At 47.5% G+C, this 21,167-nt stretch overlaps 1 protein-coding gene across 5 annotated transcripts in view; it reads left to right on the top strand.

The window, feature by feature from the left end:
- The window catches only part of GCN2 (protein kinase family protein), a 253,789-nt gene that overhangs the window by 197,754 nt on the left and 34,868 nt on the right, over positions 1 to 21,167 (top strand). For 2 of the 5 annotated variants that reach the window (XR_015187919.1, XM_086511102.1), the window contains exons 20-23: positions 20,078 to 20,134; positions 20,260 to 20,391; positions 20,462 to 20,545; positions 20,772 to 20,831. Coding sequence is in view for 3 of the 5 variants with exons in the window: in XM_086511102.1 (XP_086367228.1) it covers positions 20,078 to 20,134; positions 20,260 to 20,391; positions 20,462 to 20,545; positions 20,772 to 20,831 (333 nt within the window). In the remaining 2 variants the exon portion in view is untranslated. The remainder of the gene's footprint in view (positions 1 to 20,077; positions 20,135 to 20,259; positions 20,392 to 20,461; positions 20,546 to 20,771; positions 20,832 to 21,167) is intronic. The other 3 variants (XR_015187920.1, XM_086511104.1, XM_086511103.1) reach the window with 2 other exon arrangements.

Below are 21,167 nucleotides of genomic sequence, written 5' to 3'. Positions count from 1 at the left end.
AGGGGCAGCGGGCGGGCAAGGTGGAACAGCGGGCAGCGAGTGGGGTGGGGTGGCGCACTGAGGGGCTGCAAGCAGCAGCTGCAGGCACAAGGCGCGTGAGGGCAGGGGGGGGGAGGGCAGCGAAGGCGAGGGGGGGAGGGGGGGGGGGGGCGGCAGCAGCAGCGAGCCTTAAGAGATCGTAGGCCATTTGTGCTAGGTCATCATTTTTAAAAATGGAGTATATGTAAATTTTTTAAATAATCTAACATGAGGGGTCCTGGTCTCATATCTGTATAAATATCCACTGAATTTGAAACTGAGAACTGAAAGTTGAACTTGGCGGGTGGATGATGATGTGGGTGAGGATGAAATATCCAGCTAGGGGCTCAGAATGGAAGAATTAAATGCGTCAGTTGTTGGATACTCCATCTTTCTACATCCTATGCCACTCTGAAGTGTGACTCCATGCTATGTCTGTGTGTGGGGGGAGATGGATCTCTGAGAAAAGGTGTGTATCTGCAACTGCTGTTCTCCCTCTCCCTATGTGGTCTGCTCTGTAAGGAGGTCAAGCCTACTGAAGAAATCGTGTCAAACTATTAAATACAAACAAGGGCATTCTTTTCCTCTCAAGGCCATGGAAAGGTATCGAGCTTGAAATTCTGGCCTCCTCCTTTGTAATCCTTTTGACCCTCCATGGAAGTCAGCTGATCATATGCATTAGGCCATAGAAGCGGGTTACCCTCATTGTCGAAACTTGGAGGCATACCTCCTCCATACGTGCCACTGATCCCTCCTTGGTGGAAATCCATAAGCGGTACATTCCTCCCATAAAACCACGCATCTCTGTTCCATATGAGCCAAAACCTCTTTGCTCCATATGGTTTGGAAGCTTCTGCTTCTTGGGGACTGAATTCCCGTGCAGGCATACAAAACTGACTCTTGGCTGGCATATCTGAAAAATTTGGTATCCGACCGAGGTAACCTGGATAAGGAGACATAAAAGCATATGATGTATCATCTGTAGTTGTTGTTGCCTATCTGCAAAAGGATTGGATTCCTTTTTACTGACAAAAACTTAGTCGCCTTCACCTTTGTCTTGGCTTTAACCTGAGGTTTCACCACTGCTTTTCACTTTTTGATCATTGTGTTTATTGGTCTAATCTGAGTAAGCTTTGCACAACAAGGATCCTTAATATAGGCAAACAAATGTTCATGAGACTGTTGACTTCGTATTGTCGAGCGTGTTCCACATATTGTGGATTGGCATGCCCAGTTTCAGATCGATCCTCTTGAATCTTGATCATCCTCGTCAGCTGTTTATTACTGTTCTTCTTTTGTCGACCTCTTCCTCTTCTTCTTCTTCTACTTCTTCAGACTACTACTCTTCTTCTGAATGTTTAGGATCTTTGATGCTTTCATGGTTGGTTGTTGCAGTTAGGGATCGGAGTATTCTAAGAAGAATAATTGATTGAATTTTGATACCACTGAAAAACGGTGAGTCACCTGACAAGGTGGTAAGAACATTGTAATTATACTGAATTGAAAACAAAAAACTGAACTGAAAATAATATTAGACAAGAGACGTATAGTGGGAGTGTTCCACTCTTAAAGATATTGGCCCCTCAACTAGGTGCTCCTGGCCGTATTTCTTTGTTTTATTGATGAGCTGTTACGATTACAACTGTTTTGTGTGACTAGACACACATGATCTCTGACAAAAAGAATTGAGTGCTAATGGCACCCTTGCCTCTCATTTATTGGGACTTGGCCCCAAAACACCAGAAGCAACATTAAAATCACTTGCTATTTGCAACAGTGACCCAGAAGCGCATCAAAATCATCTGCAGTTTTAACTCACGCCCAAAAGGAACACCGGACGTTGCTACATCGGCCCTATCTGTATGTAGCTGCCACATCATCAGTGCGTATAGTCCCGGGACTTGCCACCATTTGCTCCGCTCATACTTGGGATGTGCTTCCAAGTCGGCTTTATTTACTCTATTGAGTCATGACACGTCACCATTCGTGCAAATGGCGCAGGTGCAGTTTGAGAACAAATGGTAAACCACAAAACTATCGTACCCAAATTGTGTTCAAAATACAGTCTTAAAAATATCACTACGATGCATATGAATTAAATGGTAACCTGACCATAGTTTCAAGGAATGGCATTTCATGCCCGTTGCCGTTCCTATTCCAAAATCTTTGAACTTGACTTTAGATCTAGGTTGTTGAATGTGGATATTGCATACAGCCTTTCCACTCCGCATATTCAAATTTCCAATATTGTGACACATAACCATTTTGGTGCTGTGTCAATCTTGCAAAGGAAGCTGTCTAGGAAATCATCCTCTATATCTGTAAGCTCTCACTTGAGTCAACTCAGCTAGGACATGGTGCTCACCAGGACAAAGAACGTCATCGAATCGAAGGAGCAGCTAGTGCCAAACTTGACGTCCCAAATTTGACTCGCTCCTAAGGTTTGCTCAGGAAGTAGTGGCGAGCATGATGATTAGCTATCACAATGAAGTGCTCACCTATCACAAAGTGATGATGTGGCATGGCCTAAAGGACACCAACTTATAGAACTTGTTAATAAAGTTGTTCCCAGCTTATGATACCCCGGCCTAAGGGCCTAAAACTTATCAAAATAAAGCAAGACACCCAAAAGCGCGTCCGCTTGATGACGTGTCAGGTTGTACGGACTTCCGCGATTTTCGTTGCAAATTGCGTTGACATGCTGACGTGGCACCACGTACGGACAACCTTAAAGGGCGCTAGCTGCTTTTAGACTTCTTCTTTTCATGTATTGCTTTTGGCCAAGGGCCTTCATAAGAATTGCCAGGGTCTCTCTTCCGGGAGATTAGCTTGGAAGAGCTGCGGAGAGAGTGGACCCTCGAACATTGTACTTGTTGAAGCATAATAATAAAGAAATACCGAGAAGGGGTGTCAGTCTTTCGGGCAAGTACTTCTAAGCGTGGAACTCCATTGTGCCGTGTCATCTCTCTCTCAGTTTTATTCAATTCTTTTAGTTTCTCTCGCGTGTGTTGCACTAGATTCGTGGATTGGAGTGTCGAAGTCTATTGCAGTGGTATCAGAGCTTAGACGATTCTTCTTCTACAGAGGATCCGATCCCTTTACTTACTGCACACATGGATTCAATCGACGAATCCTGTCATTCGACGACTCAGGAGAAGAATATGGTCCGTCTCCACCCACAGAATACGAAAGAATCGAGATGCAGTGTCAACAGCAGGTCGATAACTGTGCTCAACAGATGCTTCAGTATTCGCGAAGAACCCATTTGACAAGGTGCACTCTTGATGGCGTGGCGCCATCCGTTCGCCTCTCAAGTCAATGCTGAAGAAGAAATCTACACCGGCGGTACCAAGACAAAGGATGTACTCGGAAGATGAATTTGATGAAGCTATAGAGCGATGAGTAAGCAGACTCATGAAGACTAAGAGGCAGTCGTGGAAGAAGAGTCAGTCAGCAGACTATCCCGACTACGTGGGTCGAAAGTCTACCTTTGAGGCCACCAATACGCCAAAGAAACGTATTTGATTAGAGGGTGTTTCCGGTTCATCCTCGTTCTCCTTTGACAGTTCGGAGACTTCTTCCTCTGACTCTAGCGATGAGGTAGAAAGCACAAGAAGAGAAGAAAGATTGAGAGGCATAGCAAAGGCAAGAAGACGGCAAAGAAGAGCAGATTCCGTAGAAGATTGCCGAAGCACTTTCACGGTTCGGATGAGGACTCCTTGTCCTCCGAGAGCTCGGATTCCAATGAGCCAATGTACGCAACGAAGAGAAAGTACTTATATCGAGCCAACTAGCACCACTACCTCGAGAACAAGGGCAAGAAGCCCAAGGACTTCAAGGAGGGTCGGCAGGCTTTAAAGTTTGATACGTTTTCCGGCTCTAAGGATACCCACAAAGCCCTCGCATTCATCTAACAGTTTGATATCGCTTATTTGGGGGGGTGCTACTCAGAGCACTCTAAGGTACAAAGAGCGGCGTCCTATCTGTAGCGCAGATAGTGTGTCGTGCTCTCTACAGTGGGTGCTCCTCAGTGCAATGTGCGTGACAATCTCACTCAAAACAGGCTGGAAACAGGAAACAATAGACAACAACGCTCACAGACACAACAGCAACAGCAACAGCAACAGTAGACCACACAAATGACTCGACTATCTCAAAGAACTGATTAAGACTCTGGCGTGGCAGCACACTCAGCTCTAGCCCAGGACTCTCAGGTACAATGGGGGTGTCAAGGCTCAGATGTGCAGGGAGAGTGAAGAAGTGCCCTGTGTGCAGAACATAATCCCCTAATAATCCCAAACCACTACTCATATGTACAACCATAAAGAGCCACCAACAGCTCATAAATGTCAGCCAACTAAGTCTATCCCGAAACTGAATGGTGGTGACCTGGCCACGATGTCCACTAGACCACCGTCCGTATCCTGCCACGTGTCACTGTCCAGCCCAGAGAGTCCATCCTGTGTGAACCAGACCAGAACAACTGTACCAACTGTCTGTCCTGTGAAAGTGACACTGTAGCCCTGCTACAGGTTACCCGCCACGAAACCACTCACCGTCTCAGTGAGAGAACCGTTGAAACTGCTAAAACACTGAACTGCAATAATAAATGACTACTGTACTGTCATGGTGAAAAGACTGTAACTCATCATAATAGAGAAAGAGTAGTCGCTATAGCTACACTCGAAGGATCGGTCTCCGGAGGTGGAGCCATCAAATCAATGGTAGAACTTCGTTGTAGGGACTGCTGAGCTAGTAGAGACTGCTGGGCTCTATCTATAACCTGGCCCCCTGTGAAAGGAGCCGCCAGTTGCTGCACGGCAGAGGGTAATACCTATCCGGAAGTGAACAGAGGACGACGAGTGACACAGCCATGGCGGTGAGCCCCAGCAACACCGTCGCAACAAGGAAGCTATGCATGTGGGACGATGAAGACGGAAACCCGTGAGGGTACTGTGGACTGTAGTACTAAAATGGAGGCTGGGGCTGTGTGTATAGTCCCATGAAGTGCTGAGAAGGACCTGCGGTCTGTAATGGTGGCCCGGATCCAGTCCATCCAAACTGAGCCTGAGCCTGAGCCTGAGCCTGAGCCTGAGCCCGAGCCCGAGCCCGAGCCCGAGCCCGAGCCCGAGCCCGAGCCCGAGCCCGAGCCCGAGCCCGAGCCCGAGCCCGAGCCCGAGCCCGGGCTGATCTCCATGTAGAAGCATTTCCCTAAACATCTGTATCCGAGCCCGAGCCCGAGCCCGAGCCTGAGCCTGAGCCGGGCCCGGGCCTGGGCCTGGGCCTGGGCCGATCTCAATGTAGAAGCATTTCCCTAAACATTTGTATCTGTGCCCGAAGGTCTTCAATGATGTCCGACTTTATCTTCAAAGCTTGCTGTAGCGCGAATATCGTAGCATCGCGATCCGAGATGGCACTCTCGGCCACCTTCAAAGATCCCGCCATAGCTGCATATATGGCAGAGTGGCGTTGGTGGGTAGCAGCTAATTGTTCCGCTCCGAGCTCTATGGTGGCGATAGAATTCCTGGAGTCTAGTAATACTTTCTCCGAAAGATGTACCAGAGAAGTAGAGTCGGCCACCCCTGATGATGTCCCAAGTGGCACAAGTGGGTCACTATGAGGAGGCACTACTGGTCGAGTAGGAGCTGATGAAGTAGGAGCTGAGACGGGATATGAGATGGTAGTTGCCGGTGGAGTCAGATGCGTATGGGTGAAGATAGGGGAAGAAGGTAGAGGAATCTCCGAGGGAGAAGCCGCCGATTTGTCGTGAAATTCGGGAGTCGACAGTGGTGGCGAGAGAGGGGTGGTAGACAGAGACCGCCGCGGAAGATGTGTTACTTTAGTTTGTTGGCTCTCCGATATTAGCAAGGAGATTAGAGACTCTGCTGTATCTTTGGCCACCTTTGCTTTTATCTTCTTTTTCTTGTGGATTCCAGGATCAGCATGAATGTTTAGTGATTTCCTTTTCCCTTGCACACTTCGCGTATCATCATCTACTTCGTCTGGCGTAACAGGAATACTGACAACCCAGGCCAAGAGAGGGGCTGCAAAGCATTTGAAGCTGAGTTGTACAGATCTCACCTGTGTCCGAAATCTTTTTTCCCAAGACTGTAAAGATGAAAAAAGGATCTGGTGAAATCCACATGGTTTGGGCATGGAGCAAACAGTAAAGACCGTCCTAATGAGATACTGTAGTAGGCAGTTCACATTTCCCTTTATCTTCTTTGGCATCTCTAGCTAGAAAGTAGTATCCAACGATTGCCAAGATCTGTTTATTTCTTTCATAGTTCGGATGATTTGTACTGAGCATTTCCTCGCATGACTGAATTGTGGCCTCCTTAGAGATCTGAGAGAAGGTTCTAGTGGCAGGCTTCACAGCTGGAAAGGTTTTCATACCCATAGCATGGCCTAGCCTTGTAGCGGTGAGTTTATGACCCCTGACCTTGGGAAAGTTCTTCGGAAGATCATGAATCATCTCTATAGGAACAGTGGTTGGGAGATCTTCGGCAGTGTTGTGAGACCCATAATCTGTAGCGGGTCCTTGGAGAGGGTTTGGCTGAGAGATGGTCGAAGTGGTTGTAGATAAACAGCCAAGGAGAATGGTGTGCTACTTTTAGATGTAGCCGGCCTCGCAATTTCCTGATGGATTATTTCCTGATTGCGTTTATTTTTTCTTGTTGTCTTCAAATTTGTTTCTTTTGATGCATCCGATTCAGAGACAGCTTCTGACTCCGACTCCGAAGTTGGGGATGCTTTATAGCTTTCATCGTTGGCATCACTTGAAGTGAAGTCATCCACATCTTGGTTGTTCGTTTCCGAATCCTCCTCCTCTTCAGCAGAACTCAGCTGCGAAGGTGGTGGTTTCTTGACTGCTTTTCTTGAGGGTTTGCTGGTACCCGCCGTGATACTTGCAATTCTTGTTGAACTTAGTGATGTGCACCCTCGTGCAAAGAGACTGAAATTTATCCAATACAAAGCAACTGCTTACATATCTAGATTGTCACATACCATCTTTGATTTGGTTGAACCCAAGATGGGTAGAGATAGTCAAGGCGACGTGGTTTCGAGTTTGGAGGTGGGCGAATTTGGAAGCTTCCGAATTGGGAACGGTGGGCGAACTTTGAAATAAGGGAAGCACGTTCTAATTAGGTGGATATGAGGGGAGCCCGGAATGGGAAAGGGCGAATTGGGAGAGGGCAAGGCGAATAGGGAGGGAGGGACGAATATGAGTAGGGGCGAATTGTGCAGAGGGCGAATAAGGAGGGAGGGGCGAAAAGGGACAGGAGAGGGGGGACGAGATTGAAGAAGGTAGGGTGTATTGGTAGGGAGGGAGGGATTGGGAGGGACGGCGAAATTGGCAGGAGAAGGTGGACGAATTGGAAGGGAGGAGAGGGGACGAATTGGAAGGGAGATGGGGCCAATTTTAGAAAAAAGGAGGGGGACGAATTAGTAAGGGGAAGATGGGCGAATGTAAGAGAAAGGGAGGGGGACGAATTTGTAGAGGAGGGTAGGGGACAAATTGGAAGGGAGGAGAGGGCCCAATTTTCAGGGATGAATTTGAGGGGGGGGGGGGGGGGGGGGGGGGGGGGGGGGGGCGAAATTGGCAGGAGAAGGGACGAATTGGAATGGGGAAGGAGCGAATTGGGCAGCAAGGGTGAATTCGGGTAGGGACGAATTCCGCAGCAGGGGGAATTTGTCGAGGGCATGGGCAAATTCAGCAAAGGGGCTAATTGTAGCGAATTGGAGAAAGGGGATGTGATGAATTGAGAGGGGATGTTACTAATTGGGGGGTACGACTTCGGAGGGTTGAGGGGCGAATTTGGAAAATAGTGGAGGGGGTCGAATTTGAGGGTAGGGGGTCGAAAGGGACGAATGCAGCAGCAGGTGTGAATTGGGAGAAAGAAGAGGAGGGCAAATTTAAGAGACAAGGGAGGGGGACGAATTGGGAGGGGAGGGGGAACTAATTGGGAGGGACGAGTTGGGGGCAGAGGTGGCGAATTTGGGAGAGAGGGTAGGGGGACGAATTGAGACCAAGGGGAGGGGGGACTAATTGGGACTAAGGGGAGGGAGACGAATTGGAGAAATGGGGTAATTTGCAGTCAATTCTGAAGACGAAATTCTGAGGCTGTGCCACCGCCGGTGAGGATACCATATATTTGCAGAGAGGCATACACCAAAGAGCTTACCCTCGCTTGATGGTCTAAACATGTCCTTGAATTTTGCCCATTGTGACCACAGTAGAGGTAGAATGGGTGACTGACATGCAGGCGGGGTTGTTCTTCTGGATTGTAGGACCCTGTTAGTCATGTTAGTCGGTTGGGATGAGACTGCAACCATAGCTCCTTGAAGTAAGTATCTGCCTAAGCTTGTTCCAAAGACAGCAGAGAATGTGCTTGGAAATCACCAATGCCAAGCACCCGATTAGGGCGTTTAAGAGTAGAGGTGGTAAGGGTTGACCATAGAGACAGACAACTCTATGCTATAGAGAGAAGCGTGTAACGTAAAGAAATTATCACAAAAGAGACTAGGAGCTTGACTGGAAATCCCTTAGTGCTAATATCAAATAGCACTGATGATTGAACAATTACAGAAAGAGTAATTGGATTGTAAGAAGTTGATGACAATACCCAATTACCGAGACCGAGTGGAGAAAGGATACTTTAGGCCAAAAGATGGAAACTTCTACAAACCTAGCAGAGATTGAGACATAACAAAACACCCGTTCTGGTGGAAAGGTAGTTGGGAGGAGAGAGATGGGATATTAGAGCCTACAGAAGGCGAAATCGCTGTAGACTGCTTACTCAGAGTAATAGCACTTGATTCTGGAGCCATTTACCAGAGGCAATGGAACACCATCCAAAGTTACTAACTGGATTGCTCCTTGTGGAAAAATTTCTTGCACCCTGAATGGCCCTTGCCAGGCTGGAACAAGTTTTTTAGTCTTTTGAGATACTTAGCTTGATAAAGTAGCACCAATGCTCCTTGCGTTATTTGCGGCTTTCGGAGATGGCGATCATGCCATGCTTTGCGACGAAGCTGCTCTGCTTCCAGAGCCCGGGAAGCCAAACTTCGGCTTTCCTCTAGAAGGTAAAGACGAGAGACAAATGCCGACCCCAAATCTCCATTGGCACGCAGACTACCCACTCGCGGAGATCCTAAATTGAACTCGAAGGGTGCTATCGCTTCCAAACGGAAAGCTAATTGAAATGGGGTGTGATTGGTTGTGGCTTTGAAAGAAGTTCGGTATGCCCAAAGGGTGCCGAGGATAGTTTGAGCCCAAGTCGCAGGATGGAGATATGCTTTCCGCAGAAGTGCTATCAGAACTTTATTAGTGCTCTCCGCCTACCCATTTTCTCTAGGATAATAGGAACAAGATTTTCGGTGAAAAATCTTGTAGTTGACCGGCAAGGTTGAAATTGTTTCATTCACAAAGTGACTACCCCTATCACCGGTGATTTCCAAGGGACACCCAAACCTGCACAATATTTTCGTAGAGAAGCTTGGCTACAGTAGTGCCAGTGCAATCCGTTGTTGCCAGTACCTCTGCCCACTTTGTTGCATAATCTGTAGCCACTAGTAGATACTTCCGATTGCCTGGTTGGGCTGAGGGAGTAATTGGACCCACAAAATCAATGCCCCATCTCTCAAAGGGCTGCCATGCCATAGAGACCTGCAGAGGACGGTTTGACTGCTTGCTTGGTTTGGGGCCACAGCATTGACATACATCACATACTTTGACATAGGCAATTGCATCTCGAAAAATATAGGGCCACCATAAGCCACACTGGAGAATCTTCTGAGCAGTAATATGACCAAGGTAATGGCCACCAGTGGGACCACTGTGGGCATCCTCCAAAATAAACTTCACTTCATGAGGGGAGACACACCGCCTCAGAATACCATCCTGTCCTGACTTGTATAGCTGGCCCCCAATTAGTGTGAATGGCCTTGCCTTCAACAATAGTCGTCGTTTCTGCAGTGGAGAAGCGTTCTTTGGGTACACGCCAGTAGAAACTAGATGCAAAACATCGCCGTACCATTCCGTAGTGGTGATAAACCTGTGATGATAGCCTGTGTGACCTACAAAGCTCTGCACCCCTTTTGGGTTGATGGAAGGTGGTAACTTCAAGATTGCCACAATCTTCTCTGGGTCAGGTGCTAAACCTTTAGCAGACACCACATGGCCTAGCAATGTACCCTCAATGACCAAAAAATGACATTTGTTAGGATTTAGCTTTAGGCGTGTCTCTCTGCACACCTGAGGAAGACAGCAAAGAGCTGAGCGAGGTGTTCCTCTAGATTTTCCACTGGGGTTGAACATTGAGCACCTGAGAAGGTCGAAAAATCATCCATGAAGATGTGAAGATGATCCGTAAGCAGAGAACAAAAGATGAGATATACTGCCCGATTGAAAGAAGGTGGAGTGTTTTTCAACCCAAAAGACATCCTAGTGTAGATAAAAATACCCCAGGGAGTCACAAAGGCCGTTTTCAGCTGATCACCTGGATGGATACCCAACTGATTGTATCCACTAAACCCATCCATGAAACTGTACAAAACATGCCCTGCTACGTCCTCGAGCACACGCTCAGTGAAAGGTGTGGGGAAACCATTTGGGATAGTGACCTTATTCAGCGCACGGTAATCGACGCACACACGAATTTTATTTGACTGCTTCTTAGGCGCTATCACCATGGGTGATAACCACTCAGAGTGCTCCACAGGTACAATGATCCCTGCCTCTTGCATTTTTTCGAGCTCTGACTTGATAGCCTCTGCATACTTTGGGTTGAGCTTATAAGTTCGGCCTCTGACAGGCTTAGCCTCTTCAACCAGAGGGATAGTGTGGAGACCCAATTCTGGTGGGATCCCTTCCAAATCCTTGTAGGACCAAGCAAAAACATCCTTAAAAGAGTGAATAAAAGAAACTACCTGATCAAGTAATGCAGGATGCTCCCATAACCAAGCTGCTAAGAGGACGTATTGAGGGTCATCAGGGTCGCCCAGGTTGACTTTTTTGAGAGAATCAGGGGGTGTAACAGTGGAGGGTACTTCAGAAGTTGAGAACTGAGCTGCCTCTTGGAGCCTCGAGACTTCATGTGCAATGGAGGGTACTTCAGAAGTTGAGAACCGAGTTGCCTCTTGGAGCCTCGAGACTTCATGTGCAGGTGTTTGATCGATTGGAAACTCCGCATACTCTTCTTGTAACCATCCTCGTGGAAGCTCCTCGAAGGGTAAATCTTCAGACACAGGCATAACCGAGTGCTTTTGAGGGGGCGGGGCGTCCGACCTGGGAGATGTTAGAGAGAGGGGGAAATCATTGGCGAGTTCATGCAGAGGAGATTTTTTCCCCCTTCGGTGATGTGTTATAGGTTCCTCGAGGCCGAGGGCTTCCGTAGGAGGATCATCTGAATCATGCTACACTTACTTGTTGGACTGGTCCACTGTCTGCTGTAGGACTACTGTCTGTTGTAGGGCTTGGGACATTTATGTCCGCCAGAGGAGTTGGGAGAGAGAGTGTACCGGCACAGGTGAGTTTTGAATAGAAACAACATAGCATGGCATCGAGGCGGTAGCTTCCAACCACTGCAGCAGGTCTTCGTCAGACCCGTCAGGTGGGATGGGCTGCTCAGGGTCGGGGTTGGACTGTATTGACAATGAGCTGTGATGAACCACTGTATCCATACCTCCTTCGAGCCGAATTGGTTGCATGGGAGAGCCAGGAGTATGTATCCACATGGCGTCGTTTCTCCAATCATGCAGTACCTTAGTATGCTGCAACCATGGTCGACCAATTAGCAACGGAAATCCTCCCTCCACCTGAGGAAGACTGACCACCACAAAATCTAAGCTAAATGTGAAGCCTTGTACCATCAGCGGCACCTTCTCTACTATGCCCACCGGGTAGACTGTCCTTTGGTCTACCAATGTAATAGTGAATGGAGCAGGGCGGGTAGGCTGCAGGCCTAAGGCCAGTAAATTCTGGCATCAGATTGATCCTAGATCCACCATCCACTATGACGCCTGAGAATTGATGCCCAAGAATAGACACAGTGAGACGAGGACTTTTGTAGTCGGTGAGGGGAGCAGCTGGATATGAAATCATATAGGACTCCAAGGGCTGCACAGGTAGGTGCCTGCCACTAGGCCCTGCACCCGGGTACAGAGACTGGATGATGGAAAGGGTGTCACTTCTAAAATTTGCATCAAGTCGAAGCATGTCGTACAGTGACACTTGCTGAAAAGTGTTTTTTAAGATAGACTCTGTTGTGGGCTTGTTTCCTTTGATGAGATCTTGCTCTGGTATCTTGACCTTTTGCAAGTCCTCTACTGCTTCCATGAAAGCACCATCAATATCTGATAGAAGCGAGGTAGGTTGGCTCTTGACACTACTTGCTGGTTTGTCAGCTACTACTGGAGTTTGACTCATTTGTGTGACAGGAGATGGAAAGATTAGACCGCCAGGGAAGCTGAGGCCAAGAGCAGCTCTCTGTGCCCGTGTGAGCACACCAGTCGGCTCTTCCACTTGCTTCAACCATCTCGAGAGGCAACTACAAGCGTGGAAGGCGGAGCTTGTGGAATGGAGTTTCCTGTGATGAGGTTAAGCTTGGGAATGTAAACTCCTGTTGGTTCTGGCTTGTGCTTGCAGATGTGGATGCTCGTTGTTTTGGGCAATCCTTACTATAGTGATCCTTAGCTTCAGGGCAATGTCGGCAAGGAGGGGACCATTCAGGTAAGGAACATTTGCTCTGATAGTGTCCATACTCCCCACACCTGTAGCACAAAATTGGCCTATTTGAGGGACGAGGTGGTCTCGGCCCTTGCTGCATGGGACCGGATGCTGACGTGTAGAAGCTTTGGGGAACTGAAGGAGTACCTGCATGATAAAAGCTGGGGGATGTAAAGTTGTGCATACCTTGCATAGGAGGTGTTGTCAGCAAAGGTGGCATCGGGTTTTGATGGCTATATGGTGACACCATGTTTGATGCAGGTGCTAGCCCTTGTTGGAGAGACAGACCTAGACTTTGTTGTATCTGCCGTAATCCCTTGATATAATAACAATCCTTGTCTTCATGCCCAGACTTCTCGCAGAAGTGGCAATAAGCTCGAAGGGGACTGTCTTGTGGAGGATGTCCTGGAGAGCGACACGAGCTGCACCATACCATAGCTTTAGTCTCCTGTTGAGACTGAAGCTCTTCTAGCTCTCTCTTGATTGATCCAAAGCCTCTAGATGTGGGGGTTTCTCCTGGTGAAGAGAGATATTTTTCTCCTCTTGAAGAGCGCGTTGTAGTTTTAGGGCTTCAAGTTCTCTACGCAAAGAAGTCAATGGATCAGCAAGACTTTCCGAAAACACAGAGGGGGTCTCTATGTGAGAAGAGTTGTTGAATAGCTTCCTAGTAGCAGCTGCAATGAACTCCTCCAAAGTGGCGTCGGGTCGGAGACTCTCTCGGAGTTTTTGCTGCGATGTTTTGGGAAGCGCCTTCTCCACCCACTTCTTAACCATGAATTCACCGGGTTCCTGGGGAAGCTTGGCAACCAGAGACTTGGTCTTGGTCATAAGCTCTGCAAAAGTCTCCTCTGGCTGGAGCACCATGTTGGCCAACTCATCCAACACCTTCTCCTCGTAGTCACCTGGCCTCAAAGCTGCACAAAACTGTTGTCTTAAGGCTGCCCAAGTTGCAAAATGATTCTCTGCAAACAGGCTGTACCATTTGTCTGCTAAGCCATCCAAGGTGGATGGAAAGAGTACCAAATAAGCATCTTCCCTGTTAAGACCACGACCCCTACAGAGAGATACAAACCTCCTTGCATGGTCATCGGCATCTTCTGAAGAGAGTCCTTTGAATGTAGGGAACTTGATGTTTACCTTGGCCAAAACGCTAGCCAACGGCTCCATGGCCCCTTGTTGAGCCTGTTGCTCAATAGCCTGTTGTAGCAGAATAGGAGAGAGCTTTTTTGGAGAAGGTGATCTGGAAGAGGTGGAACCGGATGGAGGAATGGGTGATGTCGTATGTGGAGGTATGGATGATGAGGTTGGTGGACTTCTACTAGGTACCAAGGGTCGTCTTCTGTTGTAGTACTTCAGAGGGCTCAGTAGTGCGCTTTGACGCTCGACTGACCACCTTGTATGTGTCATGCAGTGACCATCAATCCAACCTAACTTTGGACAAGAAAACCTGTACTGGTTGAAGACAGGTCTAGACTCAGGTTGGACCAGGGACGAGGAGGGACTAGACCAGGGACGAGGACTGATTGGACCCGTCTAGAGAGACCAGACCAATTGGACCAATTGGACCAGTGTGAGATAGGACCAGCCGAAATGGACCAGGGCGAGAGAGGAATTCACCACCAGGCTACACAGTGCCAGGCAAAGTAGGCAAAACTAGATAAACCCAACTAGCTTCAAGAGTTGCACTTCACAGAGAGTGAGACTTCAATTGAGATCCCATCGTGGTCGCCAAAATGAGAGCACCTGTAGCGCAGATAGTGTGTCGTGCTCTCTACAGTGGGTGCTCCTCAGTGCAATGTGCGTGAGAATCTCACTCAAAACAGGCTGGAAACAGGAAACAATAGACAACAACGCTCTCAGACACAACAACAGCAACAACAGTAGACCACACAAATGACTTGACTATCTCAAAGAACTGATACAAACTCTGGCGTGGCAGCACACTCAGCTCCAGCCCAGGACTCTCAGGTACAATGGGGGTGTCAAGGCTCAGATGTGCAGGGAGAGTGAAGAAGTGCCCTGTGTGCAGAAGATAATCCCCTAATAATCCCAAACCACTACTCATATGTACAACCATAAAGAGCCACCAACGGCTCATAAATGTCAACCAACTAAGTCTATCCCGAAACTGAATGGTGGTGACATGGCCACGATGTCCACTAGACCACCGTCCGTATCCTGCCACGTGTCACTGTCCAGCCCAGAGAGTCCATCCGGTGTGAACCAGACCAGAACAACTGTACCAACTGTCTGTCCTGTGAAAGTGACACTGTAGCCCTGCTACACTATCTCAAAGCGAATGCCCCAACCATGGTGGTCTACCCTACTGCTACGAAGGGAAGCACCGACGAAGTCGCTATAGTTCAAGTGGATTTTCAGTTCTTCATGGCTCACTCATTAATACGAGCAAGATGTAATCACAGCTTGGAATCATTTGAGGATGACCAAGGATGACACTCTGGATGCCTACTGTTAGAGATTTTTTGGGATACTTTTCTACCTGTCTCTTCTTTTTTTAAAATCACCTTCTAGCAACAAATTGAGCGATTTTATTGTGGCCTACCCAAGGAGATACGAAGTTATTGTCTGCAGAAGAAGTTTGTTTGCTCGATCTACTTAAATGAGTTAGATGACAATAAAACATCAAATTGTCCGACCTTGAGAAGGAATGAGAAGATTTTCTGCAAGCTCAAGCTGATTGTTTGTATGAAGGCTTACCGGGAGAGTTACCTCCCGAGTGTCCTGAAGATCACACCATTGATTTGATTCCCGATAGCACGTCATGGAACCGGCCACCTTACTGAGTTAGCATAGCCCAAAGTGAGGAAATTATGAACCAAGTGAAAGAGCTTCTAGAGAAGGGTCTCTTTCAGCCCAGTACATCACCTTACTGTTTGCCGGTGTTGTTGGTATTAAAGAAAGATGGATCTTGCAGAATGTGCATTCACTACAAAGCTCTCAACAAAATCGCCATCAAGGACAGGTTTCCAATGCCCAAGATTATGATATATTGGACAGGCTACAGGGTTCTACATTTTTCAGCAGAATCGACTTGAAAAGTGGCTATCATCAGATCAGGAGCTTTGCACCCCTCTCCTTGTAGCTGGATGCTCTTAGTCTCCTCGGCAAGGCCTGAAAACTGTAGCATGTCTTTAAAAGTGTGGGCTGCTACCAACCAAATGACCTCGATGTGTGCTGACCATGGGGTTCCAAACAAGAGGTTGCTTCAAGCGCTCCTCCGTGCAAGTGGGCTAGTGCTGCTCCAAGCCACTCCACAACTGCCTCTAGGACCTAAGCAGGCTTGCAACAAAGCGATCCTCCCAACTCCTTCTTAGGCCAACTCTACGCATCTCTGGCTGTCCCACTCCTCTGTCTGTTTGTCACAGTAAGAACCACTAGGGCATTATCTGAGAAGGTTGTCTGCCAAAATGCATATAGATCCCCCCATGTCATAGATGTTGTCACTGGCATAGAACAATCTATCGAGATAGACTCATGTCTCCTACTCTACGGAGAGTGAGAGAAGGATAGGCTGTTTGGGGGTCACACAAAGCCTGCATGCTGCCAAACCTCTGAAATCCTCAAGGTCATACATAAGCGCTCCCAAGCTGCCAACTCAGCCCCATGCACAGTAGCATGGCTGCCTACAAACCTATCTGAGGGGTCCAATATGTTGAAGTCCCTCCCAACACACCACTGCTCTGCACGAGGCAAAGACTTCACAATGTGTGACCAAAACTCAGCTCGTGCACTCACATGGTTGGACGCATAGATGTTTAGGAGGCCCATGAGGCTACCGTGAACTTGCATAGTAACCCACTGGGCCCTACCTGGCACAATGATACCTCTACCCACCATTGCCTGCTGATGAGCTCGTAATAGTCATACATACACCTCCCTAGATGCCTCCAGGCCCAAAAGTAGCTGACCAAAAGATCTCATAGCGGCCACAAAAAATCTGACCACATCGTTGAATGAGGCTCTCACAAAGAGGGTGCTCCTGAAGCATAATTATATCAATCATTCCACCCACAAGGCGTCTCGGAAGCTCCTAATGCAAACGACCCCTCTGACACTAAAACCAGGGTCCACCTAAAACTTGGACATTCCATGAGATAATCCTCATGGGACCAGTGAGAAAAGACCGATGCTGCAATAGCAACCAACCTCGCTATCTTCGAGGCCGCCTTGGATGGGGAGTAATCCGCATCCGAGCGACCCGGAGATGGGCGTGTCTGAAGTGATTGTCCCAAGTAGAGCGTGCAGTCCATAGGGCTACATCCTCTGTCCAAGAGTCCTCATGAATATATACATAGCAAGGGGAACGTTGAGTGTTAGCAAAAAAGTGAACCACAATGTGCCTACATCCAGCTGCATCCCGTGGTGTCACACTGAACTTGGCTAGCGGCCAAAGTGTGGGTATCAAATCTGTGACTCCCAGGTCCCCTGTGTGGTGTGAGAACTCTAAAGCTTGGACCTGAAGCCTGTCGAGGACTGTGTGCAAAGCCCACTCTGTGTGATCCCTGTTACACAACGGGAAGGAAAAGCCTAGTGATGTATCCAAAGCCTCGGTGCATCTGGTGGCTAGAAAGAGAACATGAACTGGAAAACAAGCTGCCTCAAGGTTGGAAGATGGGTCGCTGAGGAATCGGGTGAAGCTGTAGTCAAAGAATTCCGACCGTCGGCCAATGTCAAAATTGTCATCCCACGGGGAACTGAGGCAAAAGGAGAGACTTATACCAGAAGTGGCATCCTCAAGTAGGGATGTCCCTACCGAGGCATTCATCTCGTAGCGAAAGCACTACCAAGAGAGCGTCGAGCTGCAAATGAGTGTCTAATCCCCTGTGTTGAAGGAGTGCGGAATGGATCAGGTGATGAAGCTAAGGGCCCAACAAGGGAAAGTGGGGAAGCGGGTGGTGAGGGGGGAGGTGGAGGCGGGGCAAAGGAGTTGGTAGGCAGACGGGGGGCGGCGGTGAAGCTGAGGTTGAGAGAGGCTCCTCAAGGGAATCCTGTTGCAAAGGGTCAAAACGGTTCCCTATCAGAACCAATAGTGCCAAGCTGAAAGAGGTCGGCCACCAAGGGGGGCGGTGTGGCAAGCCCTTCCCTGTCGACGGCGCCCGTGCACCTGCTGCCAGCCATCAGCTGGCTGCTGATGGCTGGTCGTTGGCATCTGATGAAGTGTCAGCCTGTGTATCTTGGGTGCATGTATGTTGTGCATGTTCAGCCTTGGGAGGCTGAGCGTGCGACGCGGGTCAAGATCTCCTGCGAGGACATGCCTTTTCTAGGTGGACCCTCTGTCTGCAATGAAGCAGTGATTCGACAGTCCTGAATACCCCCCTCTCTGGCAGAGCCACCCACCACTCACCCTAGGTAAAAGGACTACCTTCGCGAGGGTGAGTGTCAGCGAGGGGGAGGGAGCGAAGCAGCAACAGCGAGCGTTGAAGAGAGTCTCGCATGTGTCTTTTGAGTGCATGTTTAAAAGACGAAATGACCGCAACATTTCTGTCTTGTTCACCTGGGGTGATGTGGATATGATAGTAAGGAGATTTAGTCATCAAGACATCTGTCAGAGATCTGCGCGGTGTGGGTGTGATTGCTAAATAAGTTACAATGATCATAATTCTCATCGAAGATCTCGACGGGGATAGTGATGTGAATGTGATGTAAATATTCAATGATTGTCATCTTTATGCTAGTGCTGGATATATATGGTCTAGTACGTCGGTACTTAAGAGTCACTGTCTGTTGAACTAGTTTTTGTCCTGTCTGTTTTGCAAGCGCAATCAAGGGCGATAACAATTCTTTCAAGAGGGGGGTATGTCACAAAGTGATGACATGGCATGGCCTAAAGGACAGAAGGGCCACCAACTTATGGAACCTGTTAATAAAGTTGCTCCCAACTTATGGTGCCCCGGCCGAAGGGCCTAAAACTTTCCAAAATAAAGCAGGACACCCAAAATTTTGTGTGCCTTGTGACGAGGCAAGGTGTACGGACTTTCGCAACTTGCGCCGCAAATGGCTCTGACATGCCGAGGTGGCACCGCATTCGGACTTTTGGCTAAGGGCCTTTATAAGAATTGCCAGGGGCCTCTTCCGGCAAATTAGCTCGGGAGCAGTGCAGAGAGAGCAGACCCTTAGACATTGTACTTGTTGAAGCATAATAATAAAGAAATACCGAGAAGGGGCGCCAGTCTTTGGGGCCAGTAGTAAGTACTTTTGGGCACAGAACTCCGCTGTGCCATCTCTCTCTCAATTTGTTCAGTTCTTTGAGTTTCTCTCGCATGTGTTGCACTAGTTTTGTGACTTGGAGTGTCCAAATCTATTACAACTCCCAAAAGGTAGTGAGGAAGTTTTTGAAGTGCATAGACTATAACCAAACGCTAGTTTCTCTTTGCCTTGGTCAAGTAGTTGAATGGGGTAGTAAACAAGGAGATCCAAGTTGTACTCATTGCTAGGCTGATTTAGTGACTGAGCTGTAGTTTGTCTCTTGGGCAAGCAGTCGACTAGCGTAGTTTACACAGCGATCCAAATCGTACAGATTTCTAGTCACACCTAAAGCAGCTAAAGTAGCAGCAGTATAAACATGACACCATTAGTAGGGTACAATGGCATCAGTAAGCCAAGCCAAAGGTCAGGCAACATTGGCGTACATCCAAACAAAGTGGCAATGATAATGTGCATGGCCAATAAGGCTTTGCAGTCCTTTGCGTCTGATGGAAGGAGGCAAACTCAAAATAGCACTCACCTTTTCCTAGTCAAGGACAAGGCCTTAGCAAATACAAGGGTCAGGCAACATTTGCGTACATCCAAACAAAGTGGCAATGATAATGTGCATGGCCAATAAGGCTTTGCAGTCCTTTGCGGCTGATGGGAGCAGGCAATCTCAAAATAGCACTCACCTTTTCCTAGTCAAGGACAAGGCCTTAGCAAATACGATGTCATAGGGAAGTTCTCTTTAGCCTGTATGAGACGTTAATAAAACCTCGCTCTTTCTTTCTTTCTTTTTTTCGTTCTTTCTCAGACAACCATACTCCATAAAATTTAAAAGGGCTGTTAGCACCAAAGCCTGTAAATGTCAATTTTACAATGAGCTCTTAGACTTAAATCTATCAAATTTCATTTTACAAGAGTTTTCTTGCAAGGGGAATTGCCTCATGCAGCGCTGGAATTATTACGGAAAGCAAGCGAATCAGTAATAATAGAGTGTAACTGAGGAAATGGGCCCATCTTGATCATGTTAACGTTTTGCTCCTCTCCCTCATAGTAATCAGATTTTCACCTTGATCCATAACTTTCAAAACTCTCAAGTATCTTGCCTGATTGCTGTAGGGAGATTTTGATATCATTGGTGATTCTTATGGACTAGCTGAAGCTGAAGTTATTAAGGTACAAAATCATCCAGTAAATTAAGAAAACTATAGGAGCTGTTTGATGGTGACCCCTTTTTTCACAGGATAAATATTGTCTTCTTTTGAATGAGATCTTGAAAATAGTGCTTGATCATGTCCTAGGTAGTTGTAGATATCTTATCCAGATGTGCATTCAATGATTCCTATGAGATACACATCAATCATGCGAGTGTTCTTGAGGCAATCTGGTCCTGGAGTGGTGTGAAGAAGCCCGAACGAAGAGATGTGGCAAAGGTATATTGAGAAACAAATTAAGATTTTTACTTCATAGACTGTGGTCAACTCTGAAGCTGTTTGTGTATAGCTTCTATCCTTAGGAGGATGTGCTCCACCGCAATCATCTGACAGAAAATCAAGATGGGTTCACATTCGACAGCAGCTTTTGCAGGTATCAATCACATTCTTGACATTGCTAGCCCATTAATTAGGTCCAGTGATCTTTACAAATGATATCACAATCTTTGTTTCACATTGCTAGGCTATTAATTAGGTCCAATGGAATGTACTACATTGCTTGCTGTAGTCTTAGAAACAGTCTGATACAATGGTTTCTGATTGTCTAATCAAGAAAACGTTGTGTACAGATTATATTTTCTTTTCTTTCTCTCATGCAGACCTTTGTGCTTCCATGTCTTGAGGTGAGGTCAATAATCAAAGATCCAACCTCCTTCAAGGTCCACCTCTGTGTTTCCGGTTTTTCTCTTTCAATGAGACACGTGTCTTCTTATATCCAATTGAGCATGCATTTGCACAAGAACACTATGAAAGAGAGGGGGTGAAAGAAAGATGGATATGGGAGATAGGTGTCTTGGATACCCCTTTTCTTACTCTCCAAAGATCAGATGTGTATTTCAAGTCGCAATGAAGTACCAGGCTGACTTCTGCGACGAACCAATCTTGAAGGTAGTATAGACCCCGACACCTTTCATACCACCCCATAGTCTACCTCTGACAACCCTCCTAAACACTTTGATGATGTTGAGTTATTGGAATGTCCTTGCTATGGGGTT

This window comes from Adiantum capillus-veneris, chromosome 4, assembly GCF_014529385.1.
Source record: "Adiantum capillus-veneris isolate H3 chromosome 4, ASM1452938v2, whole genome shotgun sequence".
NCBI classification, from domain to species: domain Eukaryota; kingdom Viridiplantae; phylum Streptophyta; class Polypodiopsida; order Polypodiales; family Pteridaceae; genus Adiantum; species Adiantum capillus-veneris.
Note: the sequence above shows the minus strand (reverse complement) of the source record. Positions and strands in the feature narration are given on the sequence as shown.